Source organism: Podarcis melisellensis, assembly GCF_964234715.1.
Source record: "Podarcis melisellensis genome assembly, chromosome: 14".
Lineage (NCBI taxonomy): Eukaryota > Metazoa > Chordata > Lepidosauria > Squamata > Lacertidae > Podarcis > Podarcis melisellensis.
The window spans coordinates 8,908,702-8,929,539 of NC_138546.1; the positions used below are offsets into that span (position 1 = coordinate 8,908,702).

General features: G+C 48.7%; 2 protein-coding genes across 3 annotated transcripts in view; one reads left to right on the forward strand and one right to left on the reverse strand.

Annotated features, from left to right (window-relative positions):
* PLA2G10 (phospholipase A2 group X) lies at positions 1-17,731 on the forward strand. The gene is made up of 4 exons (XM_081889423.1): positions 1-183; positions 10,526-10,691; positions 14,694-14,800; positions 16,854-17,731. Exons 1-4 carry the CDS (start codon positions 120-122, stop codon positions 17,000-17,002), a joined length of 486 nt encoding a protein of 161 aa, XP_081745549.1. The 5' UTR covers positions 1-119; the 3' UTR covers positions 17,003-17,731.
* The window catches only part of BFAR (bifunctional apoptosis regulator), a 14,214-nt gene continuing 10,869 nt past the window's right edge, over positions 17,494-20,838 (reverse strand). For both annotated transcript variants that reach the window (XM_081889262.1, XM_081889263.1), the window contains exons 8-9: positions 19,125-19,327; positions 17,494-18,477 (exon numbers count right to left, since the gene is read on the reverse strand). In XM_081889262.1, coding sequence (XP_081745388.1) covers positions 18,285-18,477; positions 19,125-19,327 — 396 coding nt within the window. In that variant the 3' untranslated portion in view covers positions 17,494-18,284. The remainder of the gene's footprint in view (positions 18,478-19,124; positions 19,328-20,838) is intronic.

Consider the following 20,838-nt stretch of genomic DNA (forward strand, 5'->3'; position numbering starts at 1 on the left):
AGGCGGCAGTGCCAGCCACTTCGCTCGCGGCCAGCAGGAGCTGCAGCAGCGCCTCGACGGGACGCACGGCGGAGCGCGCCAGCCACTTGCCTCGACGCCTTCCCCGAGATCGCTGCTTGATGGGCCCGGCGGGGCGACGCCCGGCGCTGCTGCTGCTGTGCCTGCTGCTCCTGCTGCGGACGGGTGAGTGGGCAGGAAAACCGACGGGCTCCGGTGCCCCCTGGGCATATGCCCGCCTCCGGCGCCGGCAGATGCGCTGAGCGCCTTGGTTGAAGGCGCGCCACCAAAGCCTCCAGGCTTTGCAGAGGCGCTCTCGGGCGCCCCGTCGGCTCTCAGGGCGATGCAGCCCGGCTCTCGGTCGGAATAGGTCCTTGGTGCAATCTTGGGTATAGGGATCCCTCCCCACCCGGTCTGGAGCCCTGGAGAGCAGCTGGCTTTCGGTGTGCGTAAGACGGAGCTTGACGCACCGACGCCCTTATGTGCTAGATGGCAGCTCCCACTCTCCCCGTTTAATTCAGAACAAAGATCTGGGATGTTGACACTCGCCTGTCACCATCCTCTGTCTGGCTCCGCTTAGCAGATTCGGAATGAAATGTCTCCCCCCCAGTTGTTGTTTCAGATTACTTTCTTTTGACCCCCAAGGGCTCAGGAAAAAAAATCTGTCAAAATCTTCAGTCATTTGGAAACTAGGAAGTTAAATAATAATAATAATAAACAACATCGTGGAGTAGCTGTCGTGCGGTTATATTTTGCAAAATTACAAAGGACACAACTTCTTTAAATCTCGTTTTCTTAAAAAAATCCAAACTGAAACAAGTTTTCTTGGGTTTCCTGAACATCTTTCCAGCACTTCCTTCTCAAACTGTCCTTGTCAAACTGTCTCCACACAGTTTTTGTTTCAGATTACTTTCTCTTGACCCCCAAGGGCTCAGGGGAAAAAATATCTGTCAAAATCTTCAGTCATTTGGAAACTAGGAAGTTTAATAACAACAACAACAACAACATTGGGGGTACCTTTCATGCGGTTATATTTTGCAAAATTACAAAGGACACACCTTCTTTAAATCTCGTTTTCTTAAAAAAAAAAATCCAAACTAAAACAAGTTTTCTTGGGTTTGCGGAAAACCTTTCCAGCACTTCTGTCTCAAATTCCTCCTTCCCCCCCAAGGCACTTTTTTCTGTGCACACTCAGTAAGTGTAGCACATGGAGACAATCCCCTGTCCTCGTGGACCTTAGGCAGGTCTTTACTCTCTGAAAGGGACCAAATGAGGGCTCTAGGTACAAGGGGTGCATTGCTGAGCAAGAGAGAGGGGCAGAGCCCTTTAGGCCTGCTATGTCATTTTCAAATATACTGATTATTTCTATTTTTAATTAGATGATGATGATGATGATGATTATTATTATTATTATTATTATTTACTTGATTGAGGGGTGCAGCTGCCCCTCTGGCTATGCCCATAATGTTATTGGCAGAACACTTGCTTTGAGATGTTCTTGGGTTCAATCCTTGGCTTATCCAAGTCCCTTTTGGAGAGATGCTGCCAGTGAGGGGAGTCAGTGGGACCAGGCAGCTCAATATATGGGGCAGGGAAAAGTCTGTAGCTTAGGGTTAAACCCCCAGAAAGTCCCAGGTCCAATCCCCCAGCATCTCCATCTTAAAGCATCTCAGGTATACAGAACAACAAACCCCTGTGTTGCAAACTTAACCCAACAAACAGCACAAGCAACACGGAGACCAGTATACTAGATAGCACTGTAGTTCTTATTACATGATTTAGTACAACAAAAACAAAATGTGTACACTTGTAAATTCTCTCATATATCTGAAAACAAATGAACACACATCTGTCAATCTTTGAAAGTCCGTAGAAGTATAATGAGTCTATGGCTGAAACAAAGTAATAGATGCTATCCTGTGGCTAAGCGGTAAAACTTTTTAGTCGTTACATATCCTTATGACCACTGCTCCTTGTGCATTTTTCTAATCTATGTGTTGTGCTGAAGAAGATTCCAGCGAAACAGATTATCTGGGATCACTGTCCTACGTTGTTATTCACTTACTACTTCGGCACCATGAAGGCCTAAAAAGTTTTACCGCTTAGCCCACAGGATAGCATCTATTACTTTGTTTCAACCATAGACTCATTATACAATGGTACCTCAGGTTACAGACGCTTCAGGTTACAGACTCCGCTAACCCAGAAATAGTGCTTCAGGTTAAGAACTTTGCTTCAGGATAAGAACAGAAATCGTGCTCCGGCGGCACGGCAGCAGCAGGAGGCCCCATTAGTTAAAGTGGTGCTTCAGGTTAAGAACAGTTTCAGGTTAAGTACGGACCTCCGGAACGAATTAAGTACTTAACCTGAGGTACTACTGTACTTTTATAGACTTTCAAAGATTGACAGACGTGTGTTCATTTGTTTTCAGATATATTAGAGAATTTACAAGTGCACACATTTTGTTGTACTAAATCATGTATATTATGTAATAAGAACTACAGTGCTATCTAGTATACTGGTCTCCGTGTTGCCTGTGTTGTTGTTGTGTAAACATCTCAGGTTGCAGGTAGTGGAAGAAAAACCTCTTGCTGAGCCCAGGTGAGCTGCTGCCTGCCAGGGCTGGCACTGCTGGCACTAAAGGGGCAAGTACTTTGACTTGGGAAAAGCAGCGGATACCAACGGGGCCCTTCACTGGTGCTGAGCACCTGCCTTCATGCAGAAGGTGCTGGTTTCAGTACCCAGCATCTCCAGTTAAAAGGATGAGTAGCAAGTCATGGGAAAAACTGAGGCCCTGGAGAGCTGCTGCCGGTCAGAGCTGACAATACTGGCTAGGTGGGCCAACATTGATTCTAGGTAAGGCTGCCTCTGTGTGTAAGGAAATGTCCGCAGTTCAGTGGTAGTGAATCTGCCTTGCAAGCAGAAGGTCCCAGGTCCAGTTCCCAGTGGCATCTCCTGGTTCGGCTGAGAAAGGATCCCTGCCTGAAATACTGCTGCTGGCCAGTGTTGACAATGCTGGGTTAGATGGACCAACAGCCGAACTCAGCCTAAGGCAGATTCCCTTTTCCTGATTCTGCCACTACCAAAGAGCAATGTCAGGGACTGGCAGGACACAGATGATGATGGTGATGGTTTTATTTATACCCTACGCCCATCTGATGAGTGTGCACCGGGGGGGAAGGAGAGGAATTTGTGGGGGCTTGCACCAGCTGGGAAGCAAGAGTCAGAGGCAGGGGGAGCTTCAGAGCTGGAGCACAGGAGGGATCAGAAGAAGAAGCAAGTTGGGGACCCTCTCCTGCACCACTGTCTCCCAGAACCAGGAGGGGTGTGAAACGAGATGAGCAGAGGCAACTTCCATGCAGGCGCAGTCTCCAGTTGTGTGTCTGCAGCCCGCTTTCCGGGTCATGTGGCCAGCATGACTCAACCACTTCTGGCTCAACGGAACCCTGTGACGGAAACCAGAGTGCACAGGAACACTGTTTACCTTCCCGCCAGAGTGGTGCCTATTTATCTACTTGCACTGGCATGCTCTCCTGCTAGGTTGGCAGGAGCTGGGGCAGAGCAACGGGAGCTCACCCCGTCGCAGGGATTCGAACTGTCGACCTTCCAATCGGCAAGCCCAAGAGCATGGGTAGGCAAACTAAGGCCCGGGGCCCTGATCCGGCCCAATTGCCTTCTAAATCCGGCCCATGGATGGTCCAGGAATCAGCATGTTTTTACATGAGTAGAATGTGTCCTTTTATTTAAAATGCATCTCTGGGTTATTTGTGGGGCATAGGAATTCATTCTTCTTCTTTTTTCAAAATATAGTCCGACCCCCCACAAGGCCTGAGGGACAGTGGACCGGCCCCTTGCTGAAAAAGTTTGCCAACCCCTACCCAAGAGGCTCGGTGGTTTAGACCACAGCGCCACCCACGTCCCTTATACAGTGGTACCTCAGGTTACATACGCTTCAGTTACATACGCTTCAGGTTACAGACTCCTTTAACCCAGAAATATTGCTTCAGCTTAAGAACTTTGCTTCAGGATGAGAACAGAAGTTGTGCTCCGGCGGCGCGGCGGCAGCAGCAGGAGGCCCCATTTGCTAAAGTGGTGCTTCAGGTTAAGAACAGTTTCAGGTTAAGAACGGACCTCCGGAACGAATTAAGTACTTAACCCGAGGTACCAGTGTATTTGGAGCTGTAGACATGACTGTTCCAACTTTGACAATGAAGAGTTTACTACCTGCCATGTGCATTCCTTTGGCTGGGGAACCCATGACAGCTGGTGCAATCCTGCCCTTTCTAGTTAAACCCTGTTAGATCCCATCCTCCATTGCAGCCCGTGATTAAGGCTTCAGTCCTTGGGAGGGAAATTCAATTGAAAGCAGCAGCCTTTGAATAGACTTGCCTGGAAATGGCACTGAGCATCTCTGTCGCTGAAATCAGTCGGACCCCAGAGTATCCCAGTTGGGATGGATGGGGCCTGTTTGCCTCTTGCACCCTGGTCTTGGCAATGCAGCGACGCTAAGGACACCAGAATCACCTTTCTGGAGGAGACCAGCTGGGATCCACCACGCTGCAACCACCCCCTTACTCGTACAGGAGCATTTTGGCCAGACGGATTCTGGCAGCAGCTATAAATCCAAGGCTAATGATAATAAACTGGGAATAGGAAAGAAGCAGATCAGAGGGAGAAGCTGTTTTTAAAAAAAGGGATGGCTATAAAAGGAGCAGGGAGGAGGAGGGATGAAATAAACAGACAGTTTGTGGGTGGACATGAGGTACAGGGATGCTGTTGGTGATGGGATCTGGGCCCTTCTGCATGCAAGGCAAATGCTGAGCTACAACACCCCTCGCCCGGTCTGCCCCTCTGTTCTGTCGCCCAGCAGCTGGGCTGGCAAGGTGGTCTAGCTACCCTGTGGGTTAGGGTGTCGTTTGTGGCAGACGGTCCGGGATCCGGCTGCTTCGCAAGCCAGCTTTGATGTTGTCGTGGAAAGACGGGAGCCAGGATCTTGACGGAGAGCTTTGCTCTTTTCCTCTGTTTGCCTTTCACCCTGTTGTATTTGCCAGCAGTGTACACAGGGTGGTGCTTCGCTTTTTGTTGACCCAACAGTCTATGCCTAGCAAACAAATGCAGATAGGAAAAGCGAGAAGGAAATGAACACAATTCAGCAGCCAGAAATGGAATCAGGGTCTCCCAAGACTCCTGACAGAGGGTGCGAATTCTCTAGGTGCCTGGCCCAATGGCAATCTTACTGTTGTTATTGTTTAGTCGTGTCCGACTCTTCGTGACCCCCTGGGCCAGAGCATGCCAGGCACTCCTATCTTCCACTGCCTCCCGCAGTTTGGTCAAACTCATGCTGGTAGCTTTGAGAACACTGTCCAACCATCTCGTCCTCTGCCGTCCCCTTCTCCTTGTGCCCTCCATCTTTCCCAACATCAGGGTCTTTTCCAGGGAGTCTTCTCTTCTCATGAGGTGGCCAAAGTATTGGGGCCTCAGCTTCAGGATCTGTCCTTCCAGTGAGCACTCAGGGCTGATTTCCTTCAGAATGGATGCGTTTGATCTTCTTGCAGTCCATGGGACTCTCAAGAGTCTCCTCCAGCACCACAATTCAAAAGCATCAATTCTTCGGCAATCAGCCTTCTTTATGGTCTAGCTGTCACTTCTATACATCACTACTGGGAAAACCATAGCTTTTACTATACGGACCACTGACTGGGCTCCAAAAAGCTTGCTTGCTTGCTTATTTATTTATTAATTATATTTGCATCTCACTTTTCTTCCTTGGAGCTCAAGGTGTCACACACAGTTATTCCTCCCCCCCCCCATTTTATTTGAGGCAGGTTATTTTGCCCTCACAACAGCCCTGTTAGGTAGGTCCAGCTGAGAGACAGTGAACTTCATGGCTGAGTGGGGACCTGAATCCTGGCCTCCCAGGACCTAGCACGACAATCTAACCACTACACCACGCTGCCTCTCCTGAGGAGCTTCCAAGAGGTCCTACGTGCACCCAGTAGTTTTTGGGCTCTCCTTCTGCGAAGCGCAATGCCATCCCCCCTGCACCACATGACAAATACCTAGCAGTGGACTTGTGACCATTGGGACTGGGGGGGGTGGAATTCAGGAAGTTCAGGTGTGCTAGAGATGATGATGATAATAATACTAATAATAAATTTTATTTATACCCCGCTTTCCCCGGCAGAGCCGGGCCCAGGGCAGCTAACACCAGAAAAATTACAGGAAAAACATAACAGGAAAAAAAAACCCCAATTTAAAATACAGCTTAAAATGCAATTTAAAATGCAGCTTTGTTTTAAAAGTAGCCCATAGATCAAAACCATAAGGTGAAGGAAACATAAGGGTCAGACTGAGTCCAAACAATCCCTTTGGCACCGGACGGCCCAAAGATGCTTTTCCTGGCAAACTTGAAATGAAACGTGCGCCTTAGGTGGATGTTTATAAAAGTTTTTGCATGTTATTTGCTGGTTTGCTTTTTTGCTTATGCCAGCCTGGGCTCCTTGGGGAGGAAGGGTGGAGCGGAAATTAAGGCCACCCACACATTATACATTTCAAGCAGGGATGGGGAACCTTTGGCCCTCCGGGTGTTGCTGAGCTACGGCCTCGGACCAGTATACCTGAAGGAGCATCTCCACCCCCATCATTCAGCCCAGACACTGAGGTCCAGCTCCGAGGGCCTTTTGGCGGTTCCCTCATTGCGAGAAGCGAAGTACAGGGAACCAGGCAGAGGGCCTTCTCGGTGGTGGTGCCCGCCCTATGGAACACCCTCCCACCAGATGTCAAGGAAATAAAGAACTCTGACTTTTAGAAGACCTCTGAAGGCACCCCTGTTTAGGGAATTTTTTAATCTTTGATGCTTTATTGTGTTTTTAATATTCTGTTGGGAGCCGCCCAGAGCGACTGGGGAAACCCAGCCAGATGGGCAGGGTATAAATAATAATTTATTATTAGTATCCTTGCAGCAACCTTGTGAAGTTGGACAGGCCACCCATGAAACTCTGTGGCTGAGTGGAGATTTGAAGCAAAATGTCCAACACAATAAGCCAGAGGCTGGCAGCCCGTGACCTTCCTGGTGACATTAGAAGTCCTATCAGCTTCAGACAGCTTGACATATGGCTAGAGAGGAGAGTGGCACCTGCCCCGTGGAACGCCCTCCCATCAGATGTCAAGGAAATAAAGAACTATCTGACTTTCAGGAGACATCTGAAGGCAGCCCTGTTTAGGGAAGTTTTTAAAGTTTGAAGTTTTATTGCTATGATGATGATGATGTTGGGAGCCGCTTAGAGTGGCTGGGGAAATCCAGCCAGATGGGGAGGGTATAAATAATAAGTTGTTGTTGTTGTTGTTGTTGTTGTTTCCTATCATCCCTGGCCCTTGGCCATGCTTTCTGGGGGCTGATGGGAGTGTGCATGGAGGACCTGGGCTGCCCAGATGGCAGGGCCACCCCTCTCAGCCTCGCTGAGGTGATCCGAAGGAAAGCAGAGCAAGATTTTTGGCAGCAGGAGTTGCTGGAATTAGGCATACAAGTCACCATCTAACCACCTCAGGGACAAATCCACTCTGGATTTGTATAGGGTTTACTCCTTAGCCTTTTCTTCTCCTGAAGTTGTCCCGCAAGGCAGTAAGTGGGAATGAGAGAGAGTTCAGAGTCGGGGGCCCTTTGACTCGTTCTTTTAGCTCTGGAGAGCCGTGCTGACTCACACATCTTTTGAGGTTTTTCCAGCTGCTTGCAGCCAGCACACATACCTCCTTTTGAGTAAGTCAGATTTCAGAAAGTAGACATATTTGCCCACAGTAAGCAAATAAAAGGTGCATTCCTCAGGTTAGGTTCCCACGTCCTACCGAAAGCAGAGTGACTGGACGGAGCCTCCACTTTCTCCTACGAGGCCACAAATTCCAGCTTCCATCTAGATAGGGTGAAGTCTCAAATTCCTGGCTGAGCAGTCCCCCACACAGGTCACAGAGCACTAGCCTCCCCCCGACTTTAGGAAGGTAAGGTAAAGGTAAAGGGACCCCTGACCATTAGGTCCAGTCATGACCGACTCTGGGGTTGTGACGCTCATCTCGCTTTATTGGCCGAGGGAGCCGGCGTACAGCTTCTGGGTCATGTGGCCAGCATGACTAAGCCGCTTCTGGCGAACCAGAGCAGTGCATGGAAATGCCGTTTACCTTCCTGCCGGAGCTGTACCTATTTATCTACTTGCACTTTGACGTGCTTTCAAACTGCTAGGTTGGCAGGAGCAGAGACCGAGCAACGGGAGCTCACCCCGTCGTGGGGATTCAAACTGCCGACCTTCTGATCGGAAAGTCCTAGGCTCTGTGGTTTAACCCACAGCCCCACCCACCTCCCTTTAGGGAGGTACTCTTCTCCTTAAATCACAGTAATTATTTCTAAATGTGCCTCTGAACATAACACTTAAAATATGTGCATTTTGTGCAGACCCACAACATCCTTTTTGGCATTGCAGAAGGGGCCGCCTCTACGTTTGCCCCAACCAAGGGGAATAGTCATTCTCTCTCTCTTTCCCAGTGGCAAAGCACTTACAGCCTGTGGACAGTCTACGGCTCCTTGGGAAAGGATATGTTTTGTGTGCAGAAGATCCCAGGTTCAAGATCTGGGTTCTCCAAATGGGGCTGGCATTTTCCCCCGCCTGGACCCTGGAGAGCCTCTGCCAGTCAGCTCAACAGACGGGTGTTCTCCTTCTGCAAAAGGCAGCACCCTCTGTCCCTGTGCCCTTCAGCGTCTTTTATGCTTTGTCGACAAACCGTGTGTGCCAACACATGTGACATTTGGCAGTGGGTGCAGCTTGGGAGAGGTGATCGTGATGTCAGGACTGCAATCAGGCGTAGGTCAGCGCTGAAACAATAAATCGCCCAAGGCCAGCGAAGTTAACTCTTTATCGAAGGAAACAAACCATAGCTCTGGTGGTCCCGGCAATTCTTTCCAGGAGGTCTTGCCCCAGTGAAGCCATTGTGAAGACTGAAGGTTCCCACCTTCCCCCAGCTCCCCTAGTCTTCTTCCTTCCTGAGTGATCTGAGACTCTACAGCCTTGTCTCTCATTGCTCTGCCCTCTTCATTCCTCTGCATCTTCTGGGAGACCAGGGCAGCTTCTTGCAGCAGGACAGGATGATTGCCTGGCTTCATCAGTAGCCTGGCTTATCTCTGTCTCCTGGCCTCCCCTCCTCTCCAGCCTCCGCTTCTGCATCTGAGTCTGGACTGTTATCTGGCACAGACTCTCCCTGCTCACTAAACCCTGTGGCCCCTCCAGCTTTCTACACCTCCTCTTCTCAGTCTGCTCCTTCTTCTCCCTCTGAATACTCCTCCTTGTACCACCTCCACTACCTGCTCCATCACCTGGAGCGGTGAACATCCACGGGTGTGGCTGGCGCACGTCCCAGGGCGGTGGCACACTGCCCGCAGGGGGTGTTACACGCATTGGGAGGGTGCGCAGCAAGTGACATGCGTCCCGGGGCGTGCACGGTGAGTGCTGAGCATCCCAGGGGGCAGTGGCAGCCACGATGTCAACACCCCTGCAGATGACACCGGGGGTGGGCTGCTCACTCTGCCCCCACCTTCGTCTGCCAGTGGTCCCCTGGTGTGGCGATCACACAGGGTCCCTGGATGTTTAATGGTCTATTGATCCCTGTGCCCCACTGTGCTGGCTTCCCCGCTGCTGCCAACCCGTTACTCTCGGGTAAAACACTGAGTCCAGACAGTTGTTAAACTTGAACCAAATAAACAAGTTTATTTTAAAGCATTAACAAGTTTATGGTTTCTCAGAAAAACAAATCCTGTCAGTTTCTTAACTTTAGTTTCTTTACCGGCCTATACCTTCCTAATACCTTCTGACTGATTATAACAACTGTTTGACTGACTCCTCTCACTCTTCCATATCAGACTAGCCCAACCCACAGACTTATCCTCCCTCTGTCTCTTCTCTAACTCCAGACTAACTTCTCAACCCCTCTAACTCAAATTCCTCCCCTTGGGTTCCCATCGGTTAATCATTTTACAATTAGTTAACGCTTTCGTTAAGGGACACGGGTAGCACTGTGGGTTAAACCACAGAGCCTAGGACTTGCCGATCAGAAGGTTGGTGGTTCGAATCCCCGCAATGGGGTGAGCTCCCGTTGCTCGGTCCCTGCTCCTAGCAGTTCGAAAGCACATAAAGTGCAAGCAGATAAATAAGTACCGCTCCAGCAGGAAGGTAAACGGTGTTTCTGTGCGCTGCTCTGGTTCGCCAGAAGCAGCTTAGTCATGCTGGCCACATGACCTGGAAGCTGTACGCCTGCTCCCTCAGCCAATAAAGCGAGATGAGCGCTGCAACCCCAGAGACGGCCACGACTGGACCTAATGGTCAGGGGTCCCTTTACCTTTACCTTAACCCTTTCCTTATGAACCCAGTATGATGTCACACACCTAGGAGGGCAAACGCCACACCTGGCCACAAGAGGCAGCCCGCTGACAAGTTCTTCTTGCGTAGAAAGTGCTCTAGAGATCCTGACCCATCTACTTTCCTTTCCCTAGCTACAGGAAACCCATTGGGACATGCTGCGCCGCGGACCCGCCGGGGACTCATCCAGCTCGCCGGGGCGATCTTGTGCACCACACAGCGCTCGCCATTTGCCTATATGCGCTATGGGTGCTACTGCGGTTTGGGAGGGACAGGCTATCCCAGGGACAAAGCAGACTGGTGAGTATGAGACTCGGCAGGTCAAAATATCTGAAACGTTCTGTTCTGGAAATCCATTATTTCCTCCCCAATCTCTATCTAACACTACAGCCGTACCTTGGTTGGCGAATGCGTTGAGAGTCGAACGTTTTGGCTCCCGGACACCGCAAACCCGGAAGTGAGTGTTCCGGTTTGCGAATGTCCTTTGGAACCCGAACATCCGACACGGCTTCCAATTGGCTGCAGGAACTTCCTGTAGCCAATCAGAAGCCACACCTTGGTTTCCGAACGTTTTTGAAGTTGAACGGACTTCCGGAACGACTTCCGGAACGGCTTCCGAGGTACCACTGTACTTGGGTGCAGAGAAACAACATGAAATGTGACATGCGTCTGTTGAAGAAATTGTACTTGAAAACGATCAAAGGGATGAAATCTCCGTGGGCGAAGGTTCTGGGTTTCTAATACACTTACTTTTGAGGGAGGTGTCCTTTTTTCTCTCCTGCAAGTCATTTTTCAGGACACCTTGGAACGCCACATCCCAAAGTTAAGTGGGGAGGAACACACAGTCTTGAGTTTAGAAAGCCTTTCCTGCTCAAGTTTTTTGTTTTATATTTATTTTTTATTTATGAATTTATAAAATACAGAACTGAAGAATAAGTGAAAGAAAAGGAAGGGAAAAAGAGAAAACAGATGCATTACATCAGTACTTTTTTTCTTTAAAAATGTTTAGGGGTACTCTCATTTTGAATCAAGAAAACCACCATTTTAGAGTTCAAATCGGGGAAAATAAATACAGTAAATGGACAAAAGTACAAAGATTCACAAAAATGTTTAGGGGTATGCGTACCCCTGCATACCTCCAGAAAAAAAGTACTGCATTACATTAATCTATAATTCTATTCCATCGACTTCCCATCTATCCTTCCATGGCTTCCTAAAGTTTCCCATTCCTGCTGCATATTCTATTTTTTTCTAACTATTTAAACATTCAAATTATTCTCCTTCTAAACTATAACTGCTGAACTTACTCCGAACCGATTAAAGTTCTAACACTTTTACAATGGTTTTTCTAAGTAGTCTACAAATGGCTTCCATTCCTCTTTAAAACTTTTCTCTTCTTGCTCTCTAATTTTCCTGGTTAAGCTTGCTAATTTTGCGTATTCCGTTAATTTCGTATGCCACTCCTTGCTAGGGACCATCTCCTCTCTCCATCTTTGTTCATATAGGATTCCCGCTGCTGTAGTGGGCATACATAAACAACTTTGTTTGTTTACTTGGTACCTTGGATCTCATTATACCTAACAGGAAGGCCTCTAGCCTCTCTCCTGTTTACCTTTTTGGGGACAGAGTGCCCATCCCACAAGCTTGCAACTTAAAAGACATGACACATGAGGGGAAAAGGATGTGAGGGTAGAGGAAAAAAGCAAACTCAGATACCGATCTTTAAAATTAAATATAATTCTTGGGCCAGAGCAAAGCTAAGCAGCTTCAAACATCTGGATGGGAAGGATGATTTAGAAATCTAAATAAGCAAACGGGAACCGGTTGAAAAGAAAGAGAGCACTCAGCCAAAGGTTTGGAGTTGCCTAGCTTTGGTGTGGCCCCACCCCTCAAGACATTATATTTAACTGTAAGAATTGGTGCCTGAGTTTGCTTTTCTCCTCTACCCTCCCAGTAATTTTCCTTGTGTGACATGTCTTTTAAATTATAAGCCTGTGGGTAGGGAATAATTTTAAACGAGACTAGGATGACGGGGGAGGAGTAAGATTAGACCTTCAAGGGTAAGGATGGGGGGGGGGAAATGCTGTACCTAATTCACACTTTGCAAAACTATACGGAAACCGTAACACAGCTATCCTGTGAAATGGGCCCTTCTCCAAATTTTGCAAAGCAGTTCCCAAACCTAATGTATGTAGAATGTAGATATAACAGCAAAGTGTGCATCAAAGTAGTCATACCTCATGTTACGGACGCTTCAGGTTACGTGTTTTCGGGTTGCGGACCGCGGGAAACCCGGAAGTACCGGAACAGGTTACTTCTGGGTTTCGCCGCTTACACATGTGCAGAAGCGCCAAATCGCGCCGGTGCAGATGCAGCACTTCAGGATTCGAATGCTGCAGATTGTGGACATGCCTCCGTCATGAGTTACATCCGCAACCCAAGGTTCCACTGTACATACAGTATATGTATATGTATAGAGAGCCAGTGTAGTGTAGTGGTTAAGAGCGGTGGACTCGTAATCTGGTGAACCGGGTTCGTGTCTCCGCTCCTCCACATGCAGCTGCCGGGTGACCTTGGGCCAGTCACACTTCTCTGCAGTCTCTCAGCCCCACTCACCTCACAGAGTGTTTGTTGTGGGGGAGGAAGGGAAAGGAGATTGTGAGCCGCTTTGAGACTCCTTCAGGTAGTGATAAAGCAGGATATCAAATCCAAACTCTCTCTCCTTAGTGAAAATAGACAAAAATGCATAGCGTTTAGGGAAATTGCCTGCAAAAACATATACTGACTGAAAAACTGCATACAAAAAACCCCTGCATACCGGGGGGGGGGCGGGAATTGTGAGGACTTTGTAAAAGAAAGGTGGTGAAACGAACTTAAAGTTGGAAGAATGAGACACGGAAATTGATGGATTCGGCCACCCCTATTCCAGAGAGAGAAAGCCACTGCCACATCAGAATGTGCAAACTTGGAAACTGCACCAGATTCTCTGGCTAAGGCCAAACCACTTTTCCTGGTTTTGGGGGAAATAACCCACATCCTTGGGCAGTTCGGAAATAAAAACCACCGCCCAAAATATAGCCATCTATACGGGATATATTTTGCAACCACCTGGTTGCAGCAATGAAGTTTTTGAAAAACAAGACTTCCATTCCATCTTGCAAAATGAGAAGATGTGGCTTTAATTGCTATGCTCGTGGCACAACTGGAAGAGTGGGGCACACGTCTCCAGCTGCTTCCACTTCTCCCAGAACTTCTCCCAGGCCCAAATCCAGACTAAAATGTAGGCTAGCAGGTCAGCTTCCCGTTGCTGTTGTTTCAAAGGCATGGAGATGGCAAGCTGGTGCTTTGATCCGCCCCAAAAGAAGGCCCTCCTACGCAACTCGTAGGGCCAGGAGTCGAGAGGAAGGTGACCTTTTCATAGACTTGGAAGCTCTCCCTTTGCCTTAGAGCTTCGTGGCAGCGGCTGGCTGGCTCCCAGAGAGCTTATGCGTAACTAGGGGCGGGGAATACATTGGGTTCAGTTTGCATTTAAAGACGAACCTGTCCAGTTTGCATTTTATGGGAACTGAAATGAGGCCGTCCTGCAGAAGTCACACTCCTCCGAATGTTGCAATTCAGGAATAATAATAATAATAATAATAATAATAATCCCCAGCCACTCTGGGTGGCTTCCAACAAAATACAGTGGTACCTCAGGTTAAGTACTTAATTCATTCCGGAGGCCTGTTCTTAACCTAAAACTGTTCTTAACCTGAAGCACCACTTTAGCTAATGGGGCCTCCTGCTGCTGCCGCGAGGTAAAGTTCTTAACCCGAAGTACTATTTCTGGGTTAGTGGAGTCTGTAACCTGAAGCGTCTGTAACCTGAAGCATCTGTAACCCGAGGTACCACTGTATTAAAATACAGTAATGCATCAAACATTAAAAGCTTCCCTAAAGAGGGCTGCCTTCCAAAAGTCTGGTAGTTGTTGTTCTCTTTGACATCTGGTGGGAGGGCGTTCCACAGGGAGGGTGCCACCACAGAGAAGGCCCTCTGCCTGGTTCCCTGTAACTTGGCTTCTCGCAGTGAGGGAACCGCCAGAAGGCCCTCAGAGCTGGACCTCAGTGTCCGGGCTGAACGATGGGGGTGGAGACACTCCCTCAGATATGAATGTGTTGTGTCTCTTCAGTTGTCGATACATGCAGGCAGGGAATGCCTTGCCTTGCTTTAACATGCAAGTCGCCCTGAGAGCCGCTCTGGCCGTAGGGCATTGTGCAAATGTTCTAAAAACAAAGCCATCATCCTCTCTTTTGGGGCCGGCAGGTGCTGCTTCCAGCATGACTGCTGCTACGGAGAAGCCGAGAAGGAGGGCTGCTCCCCCAAGTTGCAGAAGTACACCTGGGAGTGCGAGAACAACTCGGCCAAGTGTGGTGAGTGGATATTCCCCTGGCGGGGAGGAGGTTTGCTGCCATAACAGCAGCTGTATCTGACAACCTCCCCTCCTGCCCTCTCTTAAAGGTAAAGGGACCCCTGACCTTTAGGTTCAGTCGTGGCCAACTCTGGGGTTGTGGCGCTCATCTCGCTTTATTGGCCGAGGGAGCCGGCGTACAGCTTCCGGGTCATGTGGCCAGCATGACTAAGCCGCTTCTGGCGAACCAGAGCAGCGCACGGAAACGCTGTTTACCTTCCCGCCGGAGCGGTACCTATTTATCTACTTGCATTTTTACGTGCTTTCGAACTGCTAGGTTGGCAGGAGCAGGGACCAGGCAACGGGAGCTCAGCCCGTTGTGGGGATTCGAACTGCCAACCTTCTGATCGGCAAGTCGTAGGCTCTGTGGTTTAACCCACAGCGCCACCCGCGTCCCTGCCCTCTCTTAGGGATGCACTTTTAAGAGACTCGTTTTGCAGTTTCCATTTCTTCTCAGAACCAAGGGCAAAGCTTGCCCACTTGAAACTGCCAAGCAGGCATGGCTTCAGAGCTGGGTAGAGTTGGCAGGGCACCCATGCTGCAGCTGGATCGCTGGAGCCCACCCTGGCTTCCTTCAGCTTCTCCAACAGCTGGCCCCACTGGCATGGAGACGGGCAGCATTGCAGCCCACAATTGCCCCCTTCATTCACCCTGGTGCCCATATCTGCTAGTAGCATCAGCAGCCCTCTTTGCCTAGGACCTGAATGCAATGTTCGGCATCCTGACACCAGGCCCTGCACCGCAGGGAAAACAACACGGCCCTGATCCGGCTTGGATTCTTTAGCTGCTATTCCTGAATTTAATGGCTTTGGACTAGATGCCCCTTGTGGCCCCTTCTGATGCTACAGTTCTGTGATTCTAAGGCCCAAGAGATATTCTAGCTGTAAGCAAGGAACATAGCTGTCAACCGTCCCTAATTTGGCGGGAAACTCCCTTATCTCAGCGCCGTGTCCCGCTGCTGTCCCTTATTGATGATGTCCCTTAAATTTCCTGGGTTTCAAAGGAAACAGCTCCTCTCCCTCCCTCCCTGCCAGCCAGGGAGGAGGGAGGCTCCAACTGTGTTGCTTGGCTGCCCAGCCCGCCCCCTCTGGCCTCCTCTCACCAGCCTTGGCCCCCGGGAGCCCCTCCCCGTCAGGACTGTCTGGAGCCTCAGGCCCTTCCACCGCCACCCTCCTTGCGGCCGCCGAACTGAGCGTCTCTCCCTGGTGCCTCCCCTCTGAGCGTCTCTCCCTGGTGCCTCCGTCACTGCCTCTCCCACTCCCGCTAGGCCGTACTGCGGCTGTGCCGCCGAAGGACCATAGAGAAAGCAGTTCAGAGAGAGGAGGCAGCGGCGCAGGTGCAGGCAGGTGTTCCAAGAGCTAACCATAGAGGGGAAAGCGGAGGAAGGACCGCAAGCGCTTCTCCCATAGATTTGTAGTGGTAGACTAGCATAGATGGTCTGATCTGCTGGTTTACTTCGGGCGCTATTCCCCCCCCCTTCCTCCCGCCCCACCTGATGGAACTGAGAGCTGCAGATGGAGCACGAGAGAAAAGATACAGAACTGCAGCAGCATCTTCGTAGCTTGGACTTCGTTTTGCGCAAAAAGTGGTTGCTGCTTGTAATTTAATTGCAGTGTTTCATCAGCTGGTGTCTTGAGCGGCAACCTCTGGAAACGAAGGGCTAAAAACCGGCGCTGCTCTCCCAAATTATCTGGTCCCCTTTAACTTCGTATTTCAGCTGGCGGACTAAAATCCCTTATTTTGGCTGCTGATCCCTTATTTTCGAGGCTGCTGGTCCCTTATTTTCAAATCTGTAAGTTGACAGCTGTGGCAAGGAATTTCAGAGGAATTCCTAAAGACCCTGGCCCTTCCAAGACCCTGGGCATCCAGTTTTATTCAAAATATTTAGTATCTAAGTAAGTATTTCATTCCCTCTCATTCTGCTGAAGGCCAGAAAAATCTGCGCACTCTGGTACCCATTTTGCAATGCCTCGAATGATGGGCTTGATTCCTGGTCTCCCTTTTTCTTTCCACAGAGGATATAGAAGACAAGTGCCAAAAAATGGCTTGCGAATGTGACCGCGAAGCAGCCAAGTGTCTGGCAAGCGCCCCCTACAATTCACAGTATTTGTTCTGGCCGGATACTTTATGCGGGTCATTCAACCCTCAATGTGAAGATGATTAAGAAAGGGCGTCACTTGGGCCAGATTTTACGGACATGGGACGTTCCCCTCCTCGAGTCACTTCTCAAAAACAAATCAAAGTGGCTCTAGATTTCACCCAGCTTTGGATGGGTGTTGTCTAGACACTTCCAAATAATCTAGACACTTCCAAATAATTTCAGCCATTCTTCAAACAAGAAACAGAAGGAGATAACATGCTCCAACCCAGCTCCTTGGCCCAGGTGACACAAAGCTGCCTAGCTAACCTCGGTACATCTCATTTCAATTCAGTATGTGATATTCTCCTCTGGGTTATAAGTCTGAAGTGTCGTCCAGAAAGGACTCAGCCCCCAGAGTAACCATTTCCTTATCTTGTATACCCCAGGCAAAAGTTTGCTTGACCATGAAACCTCAGACCAGCCTACCTCACAGGGTTGCTGTGAAGGGAAGAAGGGGGAGAGGGAGAAGAAGAAGGGTTCTTGGTAAAAATGTAATACTAATAATAAATATTAGAAAAAAAAATCTTCCGTTTTAATTCTTAAAAATGTTCATATGCAAATCTGAAGATCATATCATTACAAACGCAGAGTCAAGTTTAATTTATAGGGGCACATCATTTAAAATAAAGCTAATCTTGGTTTTGGCATACATTTAACAAGTGGCAGCAGGAGGCGTTCATCTACGTACAGGGGGAAAGCCCACCGTCTCACAATCAATTGGTATTTACGTGCAGAACCTATTTTCCCTTTTTTCTAAAAGAAAAAGTGGTAGCAGTTGGCAAGTAGATCTAGTAAATCAATACAGCAACAGAAATTACTTCAAATTCACAAACACGACCAGAGCTGTGTGTATAAGGAAAAGGGGTCCGAGTCAGGATCTGAGCCATTTTTAGAAGGGTCAGGTGTCTCTTAAAGGTATACAGCTGCTTAACGTGTAAATGCAGGACTCGTTTTGCACGAAAAAGGAGCCTGACTGCTTAGATTTCTCATCAGGCTTCTTGTGCTACATGGCCAGATACAGAGAGTGGCACACAAAGGTTGGCGCTTCGATTAGTCCAAAAGCAAACGTCCTGATTAGAGGGAAATTAACTGTTCGTTCTCCTCGAGGAAAAGCAGAAAAGCACCTCCCTTCACTTGTTGCCGCCGTCACAGCTTTGAAAAGGAAGACTTGCTGCAAAAGTAGGTGTGCCATTAAAAAAATAATAATCACAAGTTTTGTCACTGTGGAAAGAAAATTAAATTGGCAGCTCCCTGCCACCAGATGGTTCAGGACTGAACAGCACAGTGCCGATCCCAGAACACGCCATCAAAGTACTTGAGTTTCCAAGCGACGGATTTCTTTCACCACAAGATCAATGTTTATAATTGGGTTAAAGTACAAAGCCCAGTAGAACAGGCAGTTGCAAACAAACTGAGGAATAACTGGCCAGAAAATAGCCATGAGGAGTCCCTGGGTGGACACTTTCCAGAAATGGCCCCACATCCGGTGAGGAATTGTCCTAGATGGGGAGGGAAAAGAACAGATTAGAGCCCTAGATCTCATTTCTGACGAACCTTTGGAACTCTTGCAGAAGCTGCACTAAAAACATCCTTGCGCAACACACAACAGTTCAGGGAAAGCAAACGTGTTCAATCATTTACAGGAAAACACCACCGTAATAGTTTTAAGGAGGGTTTTAAACAGGCTCAAAAGGGAAACTAAGAGAAAGGAGGGAGGGGAGTACCAAAAACGGGAGGTGGGCCTCCAACACATACAGGAAATGTGTGGTTCACGACGCTCCTTTTCGTTTCAAATGAAGGCTGCTTATCTGGAGCACTGTAAGTCACATGCTTTTCACTGGAAAGCAATTTGCTCATAAACGAGACATGTCAAGTTAACCTTGGGGACTTTTGGATATCCAAAAATAAAAGATCCCTGGCACACCATTGCACGACTAGTTTTTCCTCCCCTGAGCGGGAAGAAGCTGAGTCACAGCTGGGAGATGGAAAAGGAGGAATCTCTCTATATTCAGTGCAAGTTCTCTCTTTGATTTCCGCAAAAAGACGGTGATAAAGAGAGAGAGAGAGGAAAACATTAAAGGGATTTTACAAGTACAAAAACAGGGTTGCTAATTCTGGAAGGTAGGAGGGTCCGAAAGGGACTTACTTCAGCTCCCTTCTTGACCACAGCCTCCAGAAGGAGAAGAGCTCCAGCACAGAGAGCAGCATGGCGTTGACGATGATGAAGCGTGACGTCCAGTAATGCACCTCTAACCAGTCCCAAGCAAACTCAGCTATTAGCTGGTAGGGCAGGAAAGAGTATTTCACAAAGAATTCTCGCCACTGCTTCCAAGCAGGCTCCTTCAGGTCCTGAAAGAGACAGAAAGTGTTCAGGAAAAGCAGGCTGGGCACCACACCAAAATATCTCTGGTTCAAATGTTGCCATCAGAATTTGGTTCTTCCTACTGGCATGCCCAAAATTTATTGACTGCTTTTCCTTGAAAGCAAATAAAAAATATTTCTGCCCATAAGTGGCTTAGGATCTGTGTGTGTGTGTGTGTGTTCAGTTTTAGCCCAAAGCAAAGCCATTTCAGATGGACAGCAGGCTAAAAAAGCATGGGCATCAACACTTGGGATGGCTCTTAAACATGGGTAGGCAAACTAAGGCCCGGGGACTGGATCCGGCCCAATCGCCTTCTAAATCCAGCCTGTGGGCGGTCCAGGAATCAGCGTGTTTCGACATGAGTAGAATGTGTCCTTTTATTTAAAATGCATCTCTGGGTTATTTGTGGGGCACAGGAATTCGTCAATTTCCCCCCTGCCAGTCCGGCCCCCCCACAAGGTCTGAGGGACAGTGGACCGGCCCCCTGCTGAAAAAGTTTGCTGACCCCTGGTCTTAAACATGATGATGCTGGTAATCTTGGCAGGAAGCATTTTCTTATCTCAGCATTTAATTCTACACTGGGACTTAGGAGTCTGTACTAGGATTTCCCAGGAAGATTTCTGGCAGTGCGATCCCTGGAGCGAGCACATTTTGTCCATATTAGGTATATGCCACTTTTGGAAAACAGTTACTTTTTTTTGCTAAGGAGAAGCAAGTATCTCTAAGGAAGCATAACATGAAGGAAAGGGACCCTGTATCGCTGCAAATATCTTTTTAAAAAAGGTAAAGCCCCCTGACAGTTAAGTCCAGTCACAGACGACTCTGGGGCTGTGGCACTCATCTCGCTTTACAGGCCAAGGGAGCCGACGTTTGTCCGCAGACAGTTTTTCCGGGTCATGTGGCCAGCATGACTAAGCCGCTTCTGGTGCAACAGAACACCGAGACCAGAGCAGCGCACAGAAAGGCTGTTTACCTTCCTGCCAGAGCGGTGCCTATTTATCTACTTGCACTTTTTGCTTTTGAACTGCTAGGTTGGCAGGAGCAGGGACCGAGCAACGGGAGCTCACCCTGTCGTGGGGATTCAAACCACCGACCTTCTGATCAGCAAGCCCAAGAGGCTCAGTGGTTTAGAGCACAGCGCCACCCGCGTCCCTCATATCTTTATGCGGTGGCAATTAATGAATTTGGCGTCTGCCAAACCTGCAGGGGAACACAGAAATCTGCTTCACACTAAGGCTCCGTCTGCACCATACATTCAAAGCAGTATCATGTCACTTTACACAGTCTTGGTTTCGCCCAAAGGATACTGGGAAGTCTTATCTGTTAAGGGGGCTGAGAGTTGTAAGACACACCTGCTCTCTTCACAGAGCTATGGTTCTAAAAAATGATTTAGCAATCAATCCCAGTGTGTAGAGATAGCCCACATTTTCTACCAGAGATAAACGGTATTTTTAGTTACTTTTTTCTCTTCTCTATACAGTCGTACCTTGGAAGTTGA

Excerpts from the sequence above, each read along its gene's own strand:
- PLA2G10 (XM_081889423.1), top strand. The coding sequence starts at position 120 with ATGGGCCCGGCGGGGCGACGCCCGGCGCTGCTGCTGCTGTGCCTGCTG. Across the intron at positions 184-10,525 it reads GCTGCTCCTGCTGCGGACGG|CTACAGGAAACCCATTGGGA; the intron begins GTGAGTGGGCAG and ends TCCTTTCCCTAG. Across the intron at positions 10,692-14,693 it reads CCCAGGGACAAAGCAGACTG|GTGCTGCTTCCAGCATGACT; the intron begins GTGAGTATGAGA and ends TGGGGCCGGCAG.